This window comes from Octopus sinensis, linkage group LG4 (assembly GCF_006345805.1).
Source record: "Octopus sinensis linkage group LG4, ASM634580v1, whole genome shotgun sequence".
Taxonomy (NCBI): Eukaryota; Metazoa; Mollusca; class Cephalopoda; order Octopoda; family Octopodidae; genus Octopus; species Octopus sinensis.
This window is the reverse complement of record NC_043000.1, coordinates 21,439,306-21,461,584: the sequence shown is the minus strand read 5'-3', so window position 1 is coordinate 21,461,584 and position 22,279 is coordinate 21,439,306. Positions and strand designations below refer to the sequence as shown.

The 22,279-nt window shown below is 36.7% G+C and overlaps 1 protein-coding gene across 4 annotated transcripts in view; it reads right to left on the bottom strand.

Moving 5' to 3' along the window:
* LOC115211041 overlaps positions 1-22,279 on the bottom strand; it is a 184,528-nt gene that overhangs the window by 75,967 nt on the left and 86,282 nt on the right. For 2 of the 4 annotated variants that reach the window (XM_029779905.2, XM_036501885.1), the window contains exons 26-32: positions 18,538-18,690; positions 16,088-16,246; positions 14,589-14,685; positions 13,513-13,533; positions 8,317-8,487; positions 6,456-6,826; positions 4,235-4,548 (exon numbers count right to left, since the gene is read on the bottom strand). In XM_029779905.2, the coding sequence (XP_029635765.1) occupies positions 4,235-4,548; positions 6,456-6,826; positions 8,317-8,487; positions 13,513-13,533; positions 14,589-14,685; positions 16,088-16,246; positions 18,538-18,690 (1,286 nt within the window). The remainder of the gene's footprint in view (positions 1-4,234; positions 4,549-6,455; positions 6,827-8,316; positions 8,488-13,512; positions 13,534-14,588; positions 14,686-16,087; positions 16,247-18,537; positions 18,691-22,279) is intronic. The other 2 variants (XM_036501886.1, XM_029779906.2) reach the window with 2 other exon arrangements.

Sequence of the window (22,279 nt, the reverse complement as noted above, 5' to 3'; positions counted from 1 at the left end):
TCCTGTTACTACACTGGCTTTTAGGAGCTTGTTGGTTTTATGGCTTATCCATTAACCCTTTCGTTACCGTATTTATTTTGAGATGCTCTTTCAATTACTTTAAATATAACAAAGAATTTAGTAAAATAACTTAGTTACCATTAAGCTAGTGTTAGGAACATAAATTGTGATTAAGGTTTGGTGGAAGATTTTAATTCAAAATTTATGAAAACAAGACATTTATACTCAGAGCCAAAGCTGGTTTCAGCCAGGTTAGTAATGAAAGGGTTAAGGCACACCCATCTCACTCATCTCTCCTCCTCTTCTCACCCACATTGTGTCTTGCACTAATTATCACATTCAGTCCTTTATCCTAGACTGGTATACTTCTGTCCTTGCACATGCTTTTCCCACAGTCATTGACTGTCAACAGCTCAAGAGGGATATTAACCACATCAGTCCAATCAATCTTAAAGAGTTTGCAACTGTTATGGGTAAAACCTTAGCCTTTAGCCAAAACTAATAAAAGTTCCAAACAAAACAAAAAACAATTAATAATAGGTGTAGGAGTGGCTGTGTGGTAAGTAGCTTGCTTACGAACCACATGGTTCCGGGTTCAGTCCGACTGCGTAGCACCTTGGGCAAGTGTCTTTTGCAATAGCCTCGGGCCGACCAAAGCCATGTGAGTGGATTTGGTAGATGGAAACTGAAAGAAGCTGGTCATATATATATATGTGTGTGTGTGTGGTGTGTGTGTGTGAGTATGTTTGTGTATCTGTGTTTGTCCCCCCAGCATCGCTTGACAACCGATGCTGGTCTGTTTACGTCCCCGTAACTTAGTGGTTCAGCAAAAGAGACTGATAGAATAAGCACTAGGCTTACAAAGAATAAGCCCTGGGATCGATTTGCTTGACTAAAGGCGGTGCTCCAGCATGGCCACAGTCAAATAACTGAAACAAGTAAAAGAGTAAAAGAGTAAAAAAAGAGACAGTTACTTATTGAAGGAGGATGAGGTTTACTCACAAAAGATATTCTATAAGTAATTAAATTATCCAAGATATTTTTGTATTAATTAGCTATTTCAACCAAATTAAATTATTATTAAAGTAATTTTTAAGGTGGCAAGATGGCAGAATTGGTGGGTAAAATGCTTAGCAACATTTTGCTTATCTTTATGTTCTGAATTCAAATTCTGTCAAGGTGGACTTTGTCGTTTTTCCTTTTGTGGTTGATAAAATAGGTAGCATTTGAGTACTGGGGTTGATGTAATCGACTTACCCCCTCCCCAAAATTGCTGGCCTTGTGCCAAAACGTGAAACCATTATTAAACTAATTTTTACTCTATTTTATCTGTCTCAGATTACTCCATTTGTAATCAAGTCAAAGAGAGGGGGAAAGAAGGAAAGAGAGGCAAGAAAGGGGAGAGGGTGAAGAAAGGGGAGAAAGAGAGAGAGAGAGAGAAAGCGAGAGAGAGAGAAAGAGAGAGAGAAAGAGAGAGAGAGAAAGAGAGAGAGAGAGAAAGAGAGAGAGAGAGAGAGAAAGAGAGAGAGAGACCTTCTATATAGTTTCTGCCCACGTTCCAACAATTACCGAACTGTCTTTCACCCTTTCATAACTACATATCTAATTGTTAGATTGTCTTTGTGTAGCAATTAAATTTCAAATCATTTGAGATTTTGAAGGGATTTGTGGAAATATCTGCAATGTAATGTTTTTGGCATTGATCAAATGAAATCTTCCAATATCATGCATGAAGTAACAAGATTTTGATTGGGAGTCAGGTTTACATAATGAATACTTTAATAAGGACGGTCTCAAGTAGGTTGGCATTAAAAAGATTGGCATTAGGAATGTCTAGAAAATGTTGAATCAGAAATTTTCAAAACACACAAATGTTATAGTAACAAATACTAATGAAACACTGAAATATACCACCATCTGACATTCCCATTGCCATTTATTTCTTCACTCTTTTACTGGTATCATTTATTAGTTTGAGGCCATGCTGGAGCATTCTCTAAAAGTACCATCCGATCGTGGCTGTTGCCAGCCTTGCCTGGCACCTGTGCTGGTGGCACTTAAAAAGCACCCAATACGTTCACAGAATGGTTGGCATTAGGAAGGGCATCCAGCTGTTGAAACACTGCCAGATCAGCATGGAAAACAGACGTTAAGCGATGATGATGATGGTATAGCTGATTGGTGGTAATGTGGGATTTGAAGAAGAACTTAATAGAATGTAAGAGACTACCACAAGGTATTTTATCTAGCATTCTCCCAATGTTGCCATCTATCTGATATTTATGAGTAACTGCATCAGTTTTATTATTTGGATCTCCTGAAGCAAAGCTGAATAGTTTTTCAGCAGCAGTGATGACAATAGTTTCATTTGAGCTCTGAAACATTTTCTATAAAATCCAGAGTTAAATGAACTCAGATGAAAATTTAGAGTAATTTCAATACCTGCACCATTCTACTATGTGCACCAAGTTCCAATCTACAGCAAAGTGATATATGTTTGAAATAAATAAACATACTTAGGTGCAGGAGTGGCTGTGTGGTAAGTAGCTTGCTTATCAACCACATGGTTCCGGGTTCAGTCCCACTGTATGGCACCTTGAGCAAGTGTCTTCTACTATAGCCTCGAGCCAACCAAAGCCTTGTGAGTGGATTTGGTAGGCGGAAACAGAAAGAAGCTCGTCGTATATATATATATATATATATATATATATTATATATATATATATATATATATATATATATATATATATATATATATATATATATATATATATATATATATATATATATATATATATATATTATATATATATATATATATATATATATATATATAGATGTATATGTATGTATGTATATTTTCGTGTGTCTGGTTTTGTTCCCCCAACGTTGCTTGACAATCAATGCTGGTGTGCTTATGTCCCCATAACTTAGCAGTTCAGCAAAAGAGTGCGATAGAATAAGTACTAGGCTTACAAAGAATAAGTCCTGGGGTCGATTTGCTCGACTAAAGGCAGTGCTCCAGCATGAAATTAAAATAAGCAACAATATATCAAGTAGTAATGCAGTACGACCGTTTCAAGTGGCTCCATTTAATTGATCAATGCAATCATTACATCAATTCAATTTAATTGCTGTGCCATCTTCAGCTGCACAAATAAATAAATGGAATTTGAACAAGTAGGACACATTAATATAATTTTTCTTAGATATTTTAACAGTGCAAAAAGATGTGTCCTACTCATTAAAATTCCATTTATTTATTTGTGCAGCTGAAGATAAGCACTGCATTTAAATTGATGTAATGATTGCATTGTTCAATTAAATGGAGCTGCTTGAAATGGTTGTACTGCATTACTACTTGATATCCTGTTGCTTATTTTGATTTTATTCCCCTTACTTCAAGCTGTGTGGATAATACTGGATAAAATTGGACTAACTTGGTAGTACCTAATTCAACATAATCCCAATTATTTCTCTCTCTCTCTCTTTCTCTCTCTCTCTCTCTCTCTCTCTCTCTATATATATATATATATATAATATATATATATATTTGTGTGTATGTGTGTATATAGAATGGGCTTCTTTCAGTTTTTTTTTTACCAAATCCAATTGAATGGCTTTGGTGAAATTGGTGTCATAGTAGAAGACACTTGCCCATGGTTCTGTACAGTGGGACTGAACCAAAAACCGCCTGGCTGAAAAGTGAACCTCTTAACCATGCATCCAAGGCTGCACCTTATTTAGTAAATTACTTTATATTCCTTAAATTACTGATAACATTTCTTGGAAAATATTAGAGATAATTCAACTCAGTGTGAAAAAAGTAGGAAAAAAAATAACAAAGAAAGAAAGAAAATAATATAACAAACAAGTAAAAATCAATTAGTAGAGATTACATGTTAATAATGTTTGTTGTTGTTTGTTCATTCTTGAGCCATGCCTGGCTCATAAGGGCCGGTTTCCTGGTTTCATTGGTGATTAGGTTCCCCACCTGAATGGGACACCAATCTGTTGCAGGTGAGCTGAGAGAACGTTGTGGCAAAAGAGTTAGCAGAGTTTGCCATTACCTTCTGCTGAAGCTGCGTGGAGCTTAGGTGTTTTGCTCATAAACATACACATCGCCTGGTCTGAGATTTGACCCCGCAATCCCTCGACCATGAGTCCGCTGCTCTAACCACTAGGCCATGTGCTACCACCTTGTTAATGATGATTAAGAATAAATTATAATTACCTCAGATTGCTGTTAATGTTTGTTAGAAAACTGGTTCCTGACACTGAGACAGAAAATATTTTTGCCTCATAATTGGGCAGTGGAGTTGATGATTCTTCCCATCTTAGTACTACGGCATTGTCCTGATAGTGATCCTCAATTTGTAGCACCAAACTGACGGTGGAAACCTCTTTAACAGTTTCCGTAGCTGATGAGACCTCAGCAACAGATGAAACTTCTTTGACTGGGGAAAGTGAAACCTGTTTAACAGTGGAAGTCTCCACAACTGATGAAACTTCTTTGACAGATGAAGCTTCCTTGAAAGAAGAAACTTCCTTTAAAAAGTCGAAGTAGTAGTAATATTAGTAGTAGTATCACTAGGAACAACAACAACAATAATTTCAAATAATAATAATAATAATAATAATAATAATAATAATAATAATAATAATAATAATGATAATAATGATAAAAATGATAATAATAATAATAATAATGATAATAATAATAATAATAATAATAATAATAATAATAATGATGATGATGATGATGATGATGATGATGATGATGATGAGGAGGAGGAGGAGGAGGAGGAGGAGGAGGAGGAGGATAATAACAGGCCCAAATAATGGTTAGTAAGAGCTCTGCAGTCTTACTAGAAAGAGATGGTGTCTCAATAAAAATACCGGTTTGTGGCTAACCTTAAAACACAAACCTCAATATTGAGTGAAAATATCTAATAAAAATGTATCGAATAATGGTGTGAATGAGGCTGGAACCAAAAGGCAAAATCCTTTCCCTCAGAAGGTGTCCTGTGGCTGAGCAGCACAGGCCTGATCACCATCCAGTGACTGCTTGCTTATACATAAAGTCAGAGGTAGAAAGGAAGGTGGGATAAGGAGGCAAACTGGACTGCAATTGAATGCTGGATCAGAATATAAAGGAAATCAGAATAGAGTGCCCAGTAGAACTGTTCCAAAAGGTTTGCCTCCTTGGCACTGCCAGAATAATCAGGAAAGTATTAGATAGCTGAAAAGAGGTGATAGCATGATACCATAGGCTGCAGGCAGCAAGCCTGTTATGCATCCAGGAGTTCCAACAAAACCTGAGATAAAAAGAAATAATAATCATGTATATGTTTTGTCTTGGTATAAAGAATAGATGGGCTACAGCAAATATTCTGCTCAATACCACAGACTTGCTTGTCAGTTATTTGACCTTAACCAGTTGAGCACGTCCCTTGGTGGCTGATGATAAGTGCATTTATGATCACAAGCAGAGGTAGTGGGGGAGCATCATAGCCATGTATTGAGAAGAATTATTTGGGCTTTGAATAATTCACCTCTGGAACCATGCATGTTCCACTCATCAACTTTAAACAAACCTTATTCAGGGACCTTATGAGCAAGATGGGCTACTCAACCTGAAGAAAATTCTAACTGGGCCCCACCTGCAAGGTCATGCACTATTTATCTTGATATGAGATCATTATGTCGCACACATATGGTTGTGATGCATGTGCCTGGTGTACCCTTATCAGACAGGTAGTCATGATGGGTATATTGGGCTTTGTATATTTGTTCCTAAGTGTCACTTTGATGGCATACGTTACTTTGTCACTCAATAATAATAATAATGATAATAATAATAATAATAATAATAATAATAATAATAATAATAATAATGATAATAATAATAATAATAATAATAATAATAATAATAATAATAATAATAATAATGATGATGATGATGATATAATAATAATAATAATAATAATAATAATAATAATAATAATAATAATAATAACAAGGCAAGTGCAGACTGTCTTTACCTTCTCAAATCTTGAGGAGGATGAGATTTGATCCAGTTTGAACATATATTTGCTGAATCAGGATTGATTTAAGATTAAACAACCACACCAATGAAAGAAACAATAAAAGTAACACTATCGAAAGCAAATACAACACAGAGCCTCAATGTGGTTGTTTGACCTGCTATAAATAACAGCCCAACCTTTCAAAGCAAGCAGGACCTTTTTTTTAAAAAAGGGAAAGGCACAATGGATAATGTAGTCCTAGATACTCTATATCTGAACAAATAAGGATGATTGCATCTGCCTTTGAACAGGGCTCAGCCAGGGGTCTGACTATAATATCAATGATTCCTTTAAAGAAACATTAAAGAAATTTTAAGAAAATTCCTTAAATATTAAGAAAGTTCTTTAAACTTTAGGACACCATACCTTTATATGTGTTCGGGTTTCAAGAGAAGATTGACTATTTTCTTTTGGGATATTTCCATTTCCATCTTGACTATTTTCTTTTGGGATATTTCCATTTCCATCTTGACTGTTTTCTTTTGGGATATTTCCATTTCCCTCTTGACTGTTTTCTTTTGGGATATTTCTGTTTTCAGTTTGACTATTTTCTTTAGGTATGTTTCCATTTTCAGATGAATCCTTTGTTGTTCCTGATGAATCTTGAGTTGGATTCAAGACAGTTTTCAGCTGTTCATTTAGTGTATCCTCATTAGGAGATGTTTCAGTGCTGCTTGATTCAGATATTGACAGAGTATCACTGTCGTTATTTGAAGACATTGTTGACGAAGTAAATTCTGTTTATTTGAAAGGAAGAAGAAAAAAAGCTTAAATAACAGTACTAGAATATGAATAACATGAATTTATATTTTGCCTAGATGATCGAGACCTTTGGCATTATGCTGTGCTTGAGAAGCAGATCCCTCAAGCAGATCCTTAGCTAAATACCCTAACCTCTAAGCCACGCTGTGTGGTTAAGGTATTTGGTCCACAATCATTCTGTATGTGTGTGTGTGTGTGTGTGTGTGTGTATGTGCCAGTGGCATGTAAAAACACCATCTGAATGTGGCCGATGCCAGCACTGCCGTGACCGGTTTCCATGCCAGTTGCATGTAAAAAGTGCCCATTACACTCACGGAGGGATTGGTGTTAGGAAGGGCATCCAGCTGAAGAAACTTTGCCTGATCAGATTGGAGCTTGGTGCAGCCTCCTGGCTTCCCAGACCCCAGTCGAACCATCCAACCCATGCTAGCAGGGAAAACGGACGTTAAACAATGATGATGATGATGATGATGTACACACTCACATACATACACAGACGCACATACACATGCACACACATGCACACATACACACACACATGCATGCACACACATGCACACACACACACATACATGCACGCACATGTGCTTGCACTCACATACATGCACATACACACATGCACACACATACACACACATGCACACACACATGTGCACCCACCCACACACACACAGAACAGACTCATCTAATTTATGTCAACAAGGGGAGCATAGAAAAACGAACAGGTGCAAACACATGATGATGCAGTTAATGAAGAAGATGATGATTGTTAGTGATGCTGGAGATATGCTTCCAGATTAGAATTTAAGTTAACCCTTTAGTGTTCAGATTATTCTATCAAACATAATGCTTATTGATTCCCATTGATTTGAATTAATCATGCATTATTTCATATCTTCAAGATCTTGATAGAGTAATTACTTAATGTAGAATAACATTGTAGGGTAGGTGTGAGAGCCTGGATCTGGTCAGTTTGAACATAAAACAGATTAACTATTTTGGCCGGATATGGCCGGTTTAAATACTAAAGGGTGAAGACACAGTTTGTCTAACAGAAATGAAATGGCCAAATTACATTGCAATAAATAACAACGAGAGCACTCAGAGAGCGCAAACCTCCACCAAAGCAACACCAATGTCCTCTCAACGATTAACCAGAGATGATTTTTAAAATGAGAATATCTGAAATAACCTCGACTGCTCTCATGAACAAGAATACTAAAAATGAACCTGACTGCTCTTAAAAATTAAGTAAAAACACCGGAAAAATAATCCAGAATCCTTGTCCGGTACCGAATCAATCCCAAAATCTAATGAGTTCGTGCCAGTCACAAGGCCAAACATCCCTGAAAGTTTCATCCAAATCCATTCAGAGGTTCTTGAGATATCTTGTCCACAAACAAACACGACTGAAAACAATACCTTTGCCTTTGCTAAGGTGGAGGTAATAATGTCAAAAACTCACCTGAAGATTGTGAAGAATTGGTCATGACAGAATTTTCTTTTACAGTAATATATTCCAGGAACGGTTCTGATGTATTCATTCTTTCAATGGGTGAAAGCCTTTCTAAATATTTAATCACATCAGTCATCTTTATATCAAGGACATTTGATGTTATTGGTTTCACAGAATCATCTAGAGCAGAACGAAAATATATTTAAATAAAATATGACAGTAAATATTGATGATGAACATCATGATGATAAACATGATGATGATGATGATGGTGATGATGATGGTGATGATGATGGTGATGATGATGGTGATAATGATGATGATGATGGTGATAATGATGATGATGATGGTGAGGAGGAGGATGTAGATGATGTCAGTGATGATGATGATGATGGTGAGGAGAAGGATGAGGTAGAGGTGGAGGAGGAGGATGTAGATGATGTCAGTGATGATGATGATGATGATGGTGAGGAGGAGGAGGAGGATGTAGATGAAGTCAGTGATGATGATGATGATGATGATGGTGATGATGATGATGATGATGATGATGATGATGATGATGATGATGATGATGATGATGATGATGATGATGGTGAGGAGGTGGTTGAGGTTGAGGAGGTGGATGAGGTTGAGGAGAAGGATGTAAATGATGAGGATGATGATGACAACGATGACAGTGTTGCTGTGTAGTGACTCCTTTCGGTGATGGTTCCTTTCTGAAAGAGAATCTAAATGTTCTTGAAAATAAAAGTTGTTTTTTACACAGGATATTCTCAATACTGTTGTTTCACCTCAAGTCAACATCAGTCAAACAAGCCTTCAATAGAAACAAAGACATTCCAACTCTGACTCCCCACCTCCATCTTTTTTTAAGAGTATACCTATGACTACTTGTGATTTCAAGGAGAACTGGCTGCTATTTCTAGCAAATCTAGAGACCACGTAGAGGCACCCCCCCCCATGAACAAAATACATACATTGCATTGGGAACCAAGTTCACTTTTATAGGCATTGAAAGAATGATTTGCTTCTATTCTTCAGCATGGAGGATGATTTTGTTTACTGCAATGATATCGAAGACCTCATGGCTGCCTTCTGATGTGAATATTATCCAAAAGACCAAGTCTGATTTCCTGGGAAACAGGAAATTGTCAAATGATGAAGAATTTGCACAGACCCGTAGGCATAGGAGTGGCTGTGTGGTAAGTAGCTTGCTTACCAACCACATGGTTCCAGGTTCAGTCCCACTGTGTGGCACCTTGGGCATGCATCTTCTACTATATCCTTGGGCCAATCAAAGCCTTGTGAGTGGATTTGGTAGATGGAAACTGAAATAAGCCTGTCGTATATATGTATATAAATATGTGTGTGTTTGTGTGTGTGTTTGTGCACGTGTATGTTTGTATGTCTGTGTTTGTCCCCCCCAACATCGCTTGACAACCGATGCTGGTGTGTTTATGTCCCGGCAACCTAGCAGTTCAGCATAAGAGACCGATAGCATAAGTATTAGGCTTACAAAAAATAAGTCCTGGGGTTGATTTGCTCGACTAAAGGCGGTGCTCCAGCATGGCCACAGTCAAATGACTGAAAGAAGTAAAAGAGTAAAGAGAGAGACCCTGTTAACCAGATTTTGAGCACAGGACTGCAGTATAAGTGCAAAAGTGCATTTCCTGCACAGTCATCTGGACTGCTTTCTTAAAAATCATAAGGCAATAAGTGATAAGCAAAAGGAGAAAGATTCCTCCAAGATATCAAGACCATGAAGACTAGGTATCCAGTCTGGTGGAACACAAACATGAAGGCTGACTGATACCAGTGTCTGCAAAGAATTTGACACAATGCAACTTATTCATGCAAAACAGCAAAGAGAAATTTCACTCCTTCATCATCATCATCATTATCATCGTTTAACGTCCAGTTTCCATGCTGGCATGGGTTGGACAGTTTGACTGAGGACTGGGAAGTCAGGAAGCTGCACCAGGCTCCAATCTGATCTGGCAAGGTTTCTACTGCTGAATGCCCTTGCTAATGCCAACCACTCTGAGGGTGTAGTGGGTGCTTTTTACATGCCACTGGCATGGGAGCCAATTCTTGTGTAGCTGAAATCCGAGTTTGATAGAAATATCTGTCCTAAGATTAAACATTTTGTGTAATGTGTTTACTAAGCAAAAAAAAAAAAAAGTGGTAATTGGTTTGTGTTAGTTTCTTATATCAGTATTGCATTTAATGGTAATTCCTGTTTAACAAAATCCTGTTTAACAAAAAAAAAAAAAAAAAAAACCTAACAAAGTGAGAAAATTTGCAAGGGCATATCTGAACTCAGTAGCATCAAATAAAGTAAGATTCATTGTAAAATGTAAGACAACTAAACATGTTTTCATAAATGTTCCACAGTATTATCTCCTGGCAAGTAAAAGCATTTACTGATGTATTTATCGTAAACTGATGTAACATAATCTATCATTTCTTACTGCTGTATACACACGTAAAAGACAGACAACTGAATTTTTAATCAAAGATCTATTGGATATTTAAAGAGAGAATAAAGTTATTTTTTTTACATCCTTTGTATTGGTTTGTTGTCTTTCCTTTCTGTCCATTATAGTGAATATATTGCCAATGCACATGAGTATAAATTATGGGTTTGTATTTCAGTATGACTATAGTAGGTTGCTAAAAGTTATCTGATTGGTTCAAGCAAATCATTTTAAGGAAGAAAAATGTATTTTAATTTCAGAATCATCATCATCATCATTTAATGTCTGCTGTTTCATGTTTGTATAGGTCAGACAGTATTTGCTGAGGCAGATCTCCTATGGCCAGATGCCTTTCCTGTCACCAACTCTCACCTCTTTCCAAGCAAAGTGATATTTCCTCATGGCTCAACATGTTTCGTTTATGGAATACTGGAAATGAATAACATTGCTTGTATTACTCTTTTACTCTTTTACTTGTTTCAGTCATTTGACTGCGGCCATGCAGGAGCACCGCCTTTAGTTGAGCAAATCGACCCCAGGACTTATTCTTTGTAAGCCTAGTACTTATTCTATCTGTCTCTTTTGCCGAACTGCTAAGTTACGGGGACATAAACACACCAACATAAGTTGTCAAGCAATGTTGGGGGCCAAACACAGACACACAACACACACACACACACACACACACACACACACACACACACACACACACACATATATATACATATATACGACGGGCTTCTTCCAGTTTCCGTCTACCAAATCCACTCACAAGGCTTTGGTCAGCCCGAGGCTATAGTAGAAGACACTTGCCCAAGGTGCCATGCAGTGGAACTGAACCCGGAACCATGTGGTTAGTAAGCAAGCTACTTACCACACAGCCACATCTGCGCCTATGTATGCGCCTGTATGATGATGATGATGATGTGAGGGGACACACACACACACACACTGAACATATGCATATACGCATACTTACATATATATAAAAGCCTTCTTTCAGTTTACATCTATCAAATTCACTCACAAGGCTTTTGCTGGTGCAAGGCTATCGTACAACCATAAGGATCACTTTCACAAACACATCAGAACCATAATGCTTCATATGCCAGGCCAACCTGTTGCCACCCATTTCGACACTGCAAATCATTCTATTGCAGATTTATCAGTGTGTGGCATGGCCTTTCACCATGGAGCCCCCTTCTCTAGGAAACGAAAGGAGCAATGTCTCATCTTTGATCTTGGCACTGTGTCCCTGACAGGTATGAATGAATGTTTTTCCTTTCAACCTTTCACCTCCTCTTAATTCTTTTCTACCCTTTTAAATCTTCCTTCCACCCTCTCTTTGCAACATTACCATACTTCCTTACCTCTACTCTCTCCATCACCCTTTTCCTCCTCCTTTCTCCATGCCCTCTCCTATAGCTTCTGTTTCACTTTAGCAGCCCATGCTATCCAGAGTCCATTACCAGTTGCAGTCAGTTTTTCAAGCTGAGAGGATGCAAACTCTGTCTTTCTTCAGGTTCTCTTTTTCTCCACCCTTTAACGAAGGATTACATCCAAAACGTTGGATATTCCATTCCTCACAGCAAGTTCACCGTACCCGTTTCCCTTTTTTTATAGTACGGGTCACTTACCCAAAGTGCCACATGGTTGGACTGAACCTGAAGCCATGTGGTTAGAAAAAAACTTCTTACCTACGCAACCATACCTGAGTCTTTCTTTTATTCTTTTATTCTTTTACTTGTTTCAGTCATTTGACTGTGGCCATGCTGGAGCACTGCCTTTAGTTGAACCAATTGATCCCAGGACTTGTTCTTTGTAAGCCTAGTACTATTCTTTCGGTCTCTTTTTGCTGAGCTGCTAAGCTACGGGGATGTAAACACACCAGCATCGGTTATCAAGAAATGGTGGAGGAACAAACACAGACACACAAATACATACACACATGCATATACAACGGGCTTCTTTCAGTTTCCGCCTACCAAATCTACTCACAAGGCTTTGCTCAGCCTGAGCCTATAGTAGAAGACACTTGCCGAAGGTGCCACTCAGTGGGACTGAACCCAGAACCATGTGGTTGTTAAGCAAGCTTCTTACCAGACAGCCACACCTGTATCTATTATTATAAGTATTATTCTAAACAGTGTTAGAAGTATGCAGTCATACTTTACTCATGCCATACATCGTTACAAACACAATTATACATATTGGATACTTTATACCATACCAAATTATTTAAATTTGATAATTAAATTAATTAAACCAGTATGAACATATTTACTGTAATACGCAAACGTTTTTAATTATTTACGTCTCTTTCTGAAAAAAAAAATAATAAATAAAGCATTAGCTTAAGGCTTAAATCTAATCAAAGCAGCTAAGGGTGGTAACTCTGAAATATCAATTAGTTATAATTAGAATTGAGCATGCAGTGAGAAAAAGGTTAATATTAATTATAAATGTTAATATTGATTAGATCTAATCTCTGGCAAGCAAGGGATAATATATATATCATACCAGAACATTAGATATTACATTAGTAGACAAGATTGATCTTATCCATCTTGTTTAATTCTTTGTAGACCTTGCAGTTAGTAGGAAAATAAGTTATTAGTAGAAACCAAAAATACTTCCAACTCATAAAAATACAGGTAAAATAAAATGAGAGAAAATATCTAAGCTATGAGCTTTTTAGTGATTTTACTCTACGGTGACAATCACTTACCTGTGTCTTCGCACTGCTTTACTGGAAATGAAATGGCAACATTGATATGTTCAATGAAAATCAGCTGTATAGATCGAGCGAAATACAAGTCATAACATATAAATTTACTCCTTTTCTACAAGAGATGTCATTGATTCATTCCGTATAACAAAAACAAAAGGCATTCTTGATGTAGCTGACAATGACAAGTCACAAGATAAATATACTTCAGAATGTACCAACTTACTGCTTTCATATCTTCTCATTCTTCAAGAGATATATTGTTTGTTTTTTTACTTGTTTCAGTCTAATGACTGTAGCCATGCTGGGGCACTGTCATACACACACAAACACACACACACACACACACACACACACACACACACGACACATGCATGCATGCACATGCACCTACAACTGGTTTCTTTCAATTTCTTTATTCTTTACTGCCCACAAGGGGCTATACATAGAGGGGACAAACAAGGACAGACAAACGGATTAAGTTGATTATATCGACCCCAGTGCGCAACTGGTACTTATTTAATCGACTCCAAAAGGATGAAAGGCAAAGTTGAACTCAGAACGTAGCGGCAGACGAAATACTGCTAAGCATTTTGCCCGGCGTTATCACCATCACCAACAGCCATCATAATCATGATCGTGATCATGATCATAATCATTATGATTATCATGATCATCATCATCACCACAACCACCACCACCACCAAGACCACCAAGACCACCACCAAAACCACTATCATCATCATCCTCATCATTATAATTAAAATCATCACATCATCATCATCACCATCATCGTCATCACTAGCTTCATTATTATCATCATCAATACTATTACAAATACAACAATGATGACAATGACGACGACGACGACGACCACCACCACCACCCTCATTATCATGAGCAACAACAATAACAACTGCCACTGAAGCACACTGAGTGCATGCTCATGCATGTTCTGGCTGAATTGCTGACGAGTCCTGCAAGAAAATATGATTGGCATCATGATTTACAGGGGTCAGAAAAAACAACGATTATTTTCCCTTTTATTATATCTTAAAATAATATATTATACTTACTTCTAGGAATTGCTTCAACATAAATACTTGCAAGGACATTTGGTTCACTTTGCTTCAGAACTACATTCATTGGTTTGCCATTATTCAAATGTGGTATCTACAAATGTAAGATGTTAATGAGATACGTAGCAACGAGATACCTTTTATAAAAACGAAGGCATTTATCAGGACAATGGGAGTTTTTTCTTGTTATAGCTGTGTTTTCAAATGATTAAAATTTTTTTGGCTCAGCACATTATTTTATTTTGCATTTAACTATGTGTTCTTTATGCTGAAGGCACACCGAGGGAAAATTTTCTGTCAGGATTTCAAATTGCCAAATAAAATTATAATTTTTCACAAAAAAAACCTATCATCATAATTTTCATCTTAGACACACAAACACACATACGCACACACACACATAAAAGTGTTGAAATTGTGATGACTTTTGGTTGATAACTGATGAGGGGTGATTGTTTCCACATCATTTGTGTGTTTCTTCCTGTTTTCAATATATTCGTTCATCATCTTTCCATGCAACATTTTTATCATCTCTCTCTCTTTCTTTTTCTGTGTGTGTGTGTGTGTATGTATGTATGTATGTGTGTGTGTGTGTGTAGCCCAGTGCAGCCATCTGGCTTGCCAGTCCTCAGTCAAATAGTCCAACCCATGCCAGCATGGAAAGCAGACATTAAATGATGATGATATATATATATATATATATTTGTTTTGCAAGATTCTTGATGTGAAATCGTGTGTTGAAACAGATTTTGTTGTATTTAGGAATGGTCATGTTGCCAGTTTAGCCTATAAAAACACACACTATATATTTGGTGTTAATTTGCTTCAGTTTTATTTATTTTTTACATTAATCTTAATCTTATTTCGGCCAAAGTTCTTTCGTCACACTTCTGTGACCTCATCAGTGGTCCTTTGCTTTCTTCTTTCTTATTTGTGTGTCTCTCCTTACTAACGGTCAGCCATTTTGTATTTTGTATCCCTATTGTATGTGTCTTTATTTGCGCATGCGTATACCCCTATGTGTGTCTATGTTTAGTTAGTGTGTGTGGGGGGGAGGGTGCCTGTAATATTTGTATCTCCTGTTTATACACGTTTGTGTAATTTGTTTTTGTTTATTTTGTTCATGTGTTTATACCTACTTATTTTTTTTGTATTTAATTAAATTTTTTTTTAATTAAATACAAAAATTTGTCCCTGTAAGTTTTGAAATTATATTCCCTACTATTATATATATATATATATATATATATATATATACATGTATGCATTTGTGTATTTGTGTTTGTCCCCGCCACCATCACTTGACAACCAATGCTGTTATGTTTACATCCCCATAACTTAGCAATTTGGGAAAAGGGACCAATAGAATAAGTACTAGGCTTACAAAGACTAAGTTCTGGGGTTAGTTTGTTTGAGTAAAGGCGGTGCTCCAGCATGGCTGCAGTCAAGTGACTGAAACAAGTAAAAGAATGAAAGAATATATCAATAAATTTTACCTTTGATATACATTTCACATTATTCTGATAAACTTGATAGTATGCAATTTCAGGGTCTTTGATTGGAGCCCATCGAATAGCTAAGCAGTTATCATTGCTACCAACTTCCAGAGAAATTAATGGTCCATTTTTAGATGTACAACAAGGGCAGTTGTATACCTGGAAAAAAGACAAAATCAGATTAAAGTACAGTTAAATTCAACATTATTTACATTATTTACATTTGACAGATATTTGTCCTCATCTTCTTTGTTGCTAACACGTTTCGGCCAATATACCCTCCAACCTTCATCAGGTCTCTTGGGGAAATTTCGAACCTGGGTTCTCATTCCTGAGGTATTTTTCGATGTCATTATTATTATTATATTATTATTATTATAATAATAATAATAATAATAATAATATTAATAATATTAATAATATGCCCACGGGCATATGGCATAGTGGTTTAGAGCATGGGCTATTAGCCCCAAGATTCTGAGTTCGATTCCAGGCAGTGACCTGAATAATAATAATGATAATAATAATAATAATGACAACATCGAAAAATACCTTACGAATGAGAACCCAGGTTCGAAATTTCTCCAAGACACCTGATGAAGACTGGAGGGTATATCAGCCGAAACGTTGTGTTAACAACAAATAAGATGAGGACAAATATCCGTCAAATGTAAATAATGTACATAATAGGCACAGGAGTGGCTGTGTGGTAAGTAGCTTGTTTACCAACCACATGGTTCCAGGTTCAGTCCCACTGCGTGGCACCTTGGGCAAGTGTCTTCTACTATAGCCTCGGGCCGACCAAAGCTTTGTGAGTGGATTTGGTAGACGGAAACTGAAAGAAGCCCGTCATATATATGTATATATATATATGTGTGTGTGTATTTGTGTGTCTGTGTTTGTCCCCCTAGTATTGCTTGACAACCGATGCTGGTGTGTTTATGTCCCCGTTACTTAGCGGTTCGGCAAAAGAGACCGATAGAATAAGTACTGGGCTCGATTAAAGGTGGTGCTCCAGCATGGCCGCAGTCAAATGACTGAAACAAGTAAAAGAGTAAAAGAGTAATAATTCTTCATCTCTTAAATACAGAACAGCAAATTCAATTTTGAATTAAATGGTCACAAGTTCAAACCACACATATGACATATTTTACTTCACTTTTACTTCACTGAAATCCAGCAGTCTAGTTCCCTCTTCATTACAGTAACTAACTCCATAGCCTTCATGCACCCCACGGAAGCCACCCAGATGCTGACCAGCATACCCATTGAAGTCACCAGCTATGAAGAGAAGGTCGCTGCCATTTGTTGATGGGGCAGTCTTCAAAAGGGTATCATATAATCAATCTTTCTGTTTGTCTGGCAGCCCTGGTTGAGGAGCATAGGCAGGAATAATAGTTGCTATTCCACTTTGCAACACTAGTCTAAGTTTAAGTATATAATCAGACACTCTGACTGCCTTGATTGCCTTTTCAACCTATTTCTCAGCAATAAGTATGACCACCCCACCAATCCCATCACTATTGCCTACCCAGAAGATTTTATACCCTGTGAGGAATTTGCCAGAAGCTCCCCTCCACCTTACTTCTGGAATGCAACACACATTCACATGCCATTGCTCCAGCATCTCAACAATCACACCAGACCTATCTTTCAATGTGATCATGCTCTAAGGGGTGGAAAGAGGAGACAGGTGGTTGGGAGGGGGACAGTGTTCTGCATCTGAAAAGGTTTGCCAGACATATATAGATTTATAATCTTGATATACATGTCATATTGCATTTGATTTACTGCCATTCATTTGCTTTACACTTGCTGAGTCTACCAGATGAAGAGAGAAGAGAAGAGGGTGTGATATTGCTTACTTGAAGCTAAAGTAGCAGTGATAATTAACCCATTAGCAAGAGTGCTTCTAATATTTTCAATATATATATATATGTGATATATTTTCAATATATACATGTGACATACATACACACACATACATACATACATACATACATACATACATACATACATACATACACACATGCATTCATGCATACATACATACATGTGACATACATACATATGTATATAAATACAAACAACAATAAGGATAAGGATGATGAAAGTAATAAGAATGGTCATAGTTCTTATTTACAAAAAATGACCAAGTTTTGTCAGAAATATTTCAACTTCTATATTTGATGTGTCTTCATTGTCCTGTGGGAATATGTAGAGATTATGATAGGAAGATGTGGACAGGAGTTACGGTGAGGGTGACGGAGAGGGTGATATAATGGCAATGATGATAATGATGATGATGATGATGGTGATGATGATGATGATGATGATGATGATGATGATGATGATGAGGAGGAGGAGGAGGAGGAGGAGGAGGAGGAGGAAAAGGAAGGATGTAAGAAATAGCATTAAGAAAATTAAGGAAGTTCAGAATTAAAACCTACTATAGTATTTGATTCGATTGGTTTCAGATCAACAGATCTTGCAATAACCTTCAAGTGGATGGAGTATTTTTGCCCAGCAGCCAAACCCTTGACTTGTAAAGAGTTAAAGTTTGGCAAAATCAGGTTACTATAGTTCACATTGTTGAGAAACAACTGAAATATAAACAAAAAAAATAAGAACATTACAACAAGCAAGAAATAATACTTCTAATATGGATGTAACTTAGGGTAAATAATTATGCAAAATTACCACAATTTTCATTTTATGTATGTAACTTCTTTGCCTGTGTGAATGTTGCACACGCGTGTGTGTATGTGTGTTAATGTGCAGATGCATGTGTATGTGTGTGTGTGCATGTGTATGCGTGCATGCACACATAAATATAAATAAACATAGATATAAATAAATATAAATATAAATATAAATAAACATAAATATAGATAAATATAAATAAACATAAATATAAATAGATATAAATAAACTGAAATATAAATAAATATAAATATAAATAAATATAAATAAACGTAAATATAAATAAACATAAATGTAAATAAATATAAATATAAATATAAATAAATATAAATAAATATAAATATAAATAAACATAAATATAAATAAACATAGATATAAATAAATATAAATAAATATAAATATAAATAAATATAAATATAAATAAACATAAATATAAATAAACATAAATATAAATAAACATAAATATAAATAAACACAAATATAAATAAACATAAATAAACATAAATATAAATAAACAAACAAAAATATGCACACATAAAATATAAACATGTACTTATACCAGATTGAGTCAAAAATTTTTTTTTCATATTTCAAGCTTTAAATAATAATTGAAACTAATTACATGTGAAACGTGCTTATTCATCAAGATATATCCCAAACTAGCAGTATCGCCCGGTGTTGCTCGGGTTTGTAAGGGAAATAACTATAAAGCATTTTTAGAGAGTTATAGCCAAAAAATAGCAAAAAATGCATTAAAAATGGAAAAAATTATGGTAAATTTTTTTTTAAATCGTTGACTCATCGTAGACATTTTTAGAGAGTTAATTCCCTTATATTAAAAAAAAATATGCATTAAAATGGAAAAAAATGATGGTAAATTATTTTTAAAATCGTAGACTCATCGTAGACGCATGCTAATACCCAGAAGAGCTTGATATGAATCACGACTATAAGTTTTGGTTAAACTGCACCGCAAAATGTGGGAGTAGTTAGGAATCTAAATCGGAGTAGACAGACGCACAACCTTTCTTTTATATATAAAGATGTATTCTGTTGTTTGTTGCCATCGTTGTGCCAGAAGCTCAATTCCATGCTTATACCATTTGGCTGGTTTTGAGGCAAAAGACTCCCAGCACCTGTTTCCAACCACATCACATTATTAAACCTCTGTCCAGGCAGGAAATGAGCCATGGCACAGAAAAGTGGCAATCTGACTGACAAGGTCTGCACTGTAGGCGGGGTGTGGCAGCACTTCCAGCCCCTCAAGTTCCTCAAATTTTGGCTTGGTCACATTGGCAGTATATGCTGAGGCATTTTCATGCTGTAGGAGTGTGTATCTTTGATTGACCAATGCTGGGCTGCAGGCTTTCTAAGCATCATATACTCACTGCGCTTGTTGAGCATAAAGGTTAGTGTTCACAGCATGACTATCTGGGACAAACTCAAAATGCAATGAGTCCTTGAGATTCCACCAAACATATGACATGACTTTCTATTCAAACTGCCCTTGTTTGACAACATGTTTTGAATCCTGATTGGAATATAGTCACTGATTTCTTTTATGAAGATGATGAAAATAGATTCCTTTTTCATCCTCAGTTACAATTCAACACCAAAAATGAGCGTCTTGAATATTTGTCAGAAATTGTTTGCAAATGTTCAATCGTTGTTGAGCCTGGTTATTGATCAGTTCATGAGGAGCTGCTCAACAGCATCTGTTCCCAGGGCTGAACTTATGAAGGTGTCAATTGACGATGCTTTGTGAAGGACCAAGTTCTGCCGACAATGTATGAGTGCTTGTGTTTGTAAAATAGAACCAGTATGTGTGTGTGATGGAGTATGTAGAAGTGGGAGACCTAGGAAGACATGGGATAAAGAACTGAAGAATGACCGAAGAATGCTGAACCTTTCAGGTAAGATGATAAAGGATTGAGATGCTTGGTACTTTGCTGTACTCGTGAAGACCTGTACTCCCCAGCAGAAGTGTTAAGACCTGTCACTCTGATGGTGTAAAGCACTTGTGATGGTGCCACATAAAACCACCTGTGCAATGCCATGTAGAAGTGCCCATGTGGTGCTACTTAAAAGTCCCTGTTTGGTGCCATGTAAAAGCACCCAGCAAACTCTGTGAATTGGTTGGTGTTAGGAAGGGAATCCAGTTGCAGAAACCATGCTAAATCAGACTGGAGTCTGGTGCAGCTCTCCAGCTTACCAGCTCTGGTCAACCTGTCCAACACATGCCTGCATGGTCAGCAAACGTTAAATGATGATGACGATGATGATGATGAAGACACACACACACACACACACACACACACACACACACATGTATATTTCATGCAAATATATTGTGACCCCTTCAGTCATGAATGACCATAGGATGGCACCTAGAAAGTTACCCTCTGAGGTACAAGTTTGGGCAAGGTTGTTTATGGAAGACCAGCAGTCACCCACACATACCAGCCTCCCCTCTCCTCACCACCGATATTATACAAAGGAAAGGCAAAGGCCGATATAGCTTGGCACCAGTGACTTCACAACTCATTTATTAACATGCAGGTGGCCGAGCACTCCACAGACACGTGTACCCTTAACATAGTTCTCGGGGAGATTCAGCATGACACAGAGTGTGACAAGGCTGTCCCTATGAAATACAGGTACAACAGAAATAAGAAGAAAGAGTGAGAGAAAGTTGTGATGAAAGAGTACAGCAGGGTTCACCACCACCCCCTGCCAGAGCCTTGTGGAGCTTTAGGTGTTTTTGCTCAATAAACACTCACAATGCCCGGTCTGGGAATCAAAACCGCAATCCTACGACCACGAGTCTGCTGCCCTAACCACTGGGCCATTGCGCCTCCACATGCAAATATATACAACACACTAATTTAACATTTCAAGGCCCTAATAGATGCATATTCATTGATTCATCGATATTATTACACCTCCTAGTGATCTGACGCCAACAGACTTGACTGAGAACTTATATTTAGCATGTAACATTCCTGATATTCTTTCATTATCCAGCCATCGTGTCCTGGCTTATTACACTATATAACATGTTTAAACCTGTTGAACAGTTAGCTTCCATTACACTTCATTTATTTCGTTTCCTCTTACAAACCTGTACAATTCTCTATGTTTTATGTTGATGTGTTGTTTTTATTGGAATGCTCCAATCCTAAATTTTTAAAACTTTTAATGCTTTACTTTATGATTTTGAGGTCATGAATATATCAGTACTGTAGTGTGGGTTTTGGCCACCTTATGTTGTAGCCAAATTAGCCATTCTCTTCTTTAACCCTTTAGCTTTCAGGTTATTCTGCCAAAAGTAATATTTATTTATTCATTGCTTTGAATTAATCATGCATTTTTTTGTAGCTCTTCTACATGTTTCAGTCATTTAACTGTGGCCATGCTGGAGCACTGCCTTTAGTCGAGCAAATCAACTCCAGGACTTATTCTTTGTAAGCTTGGTACTTATTCTATTGG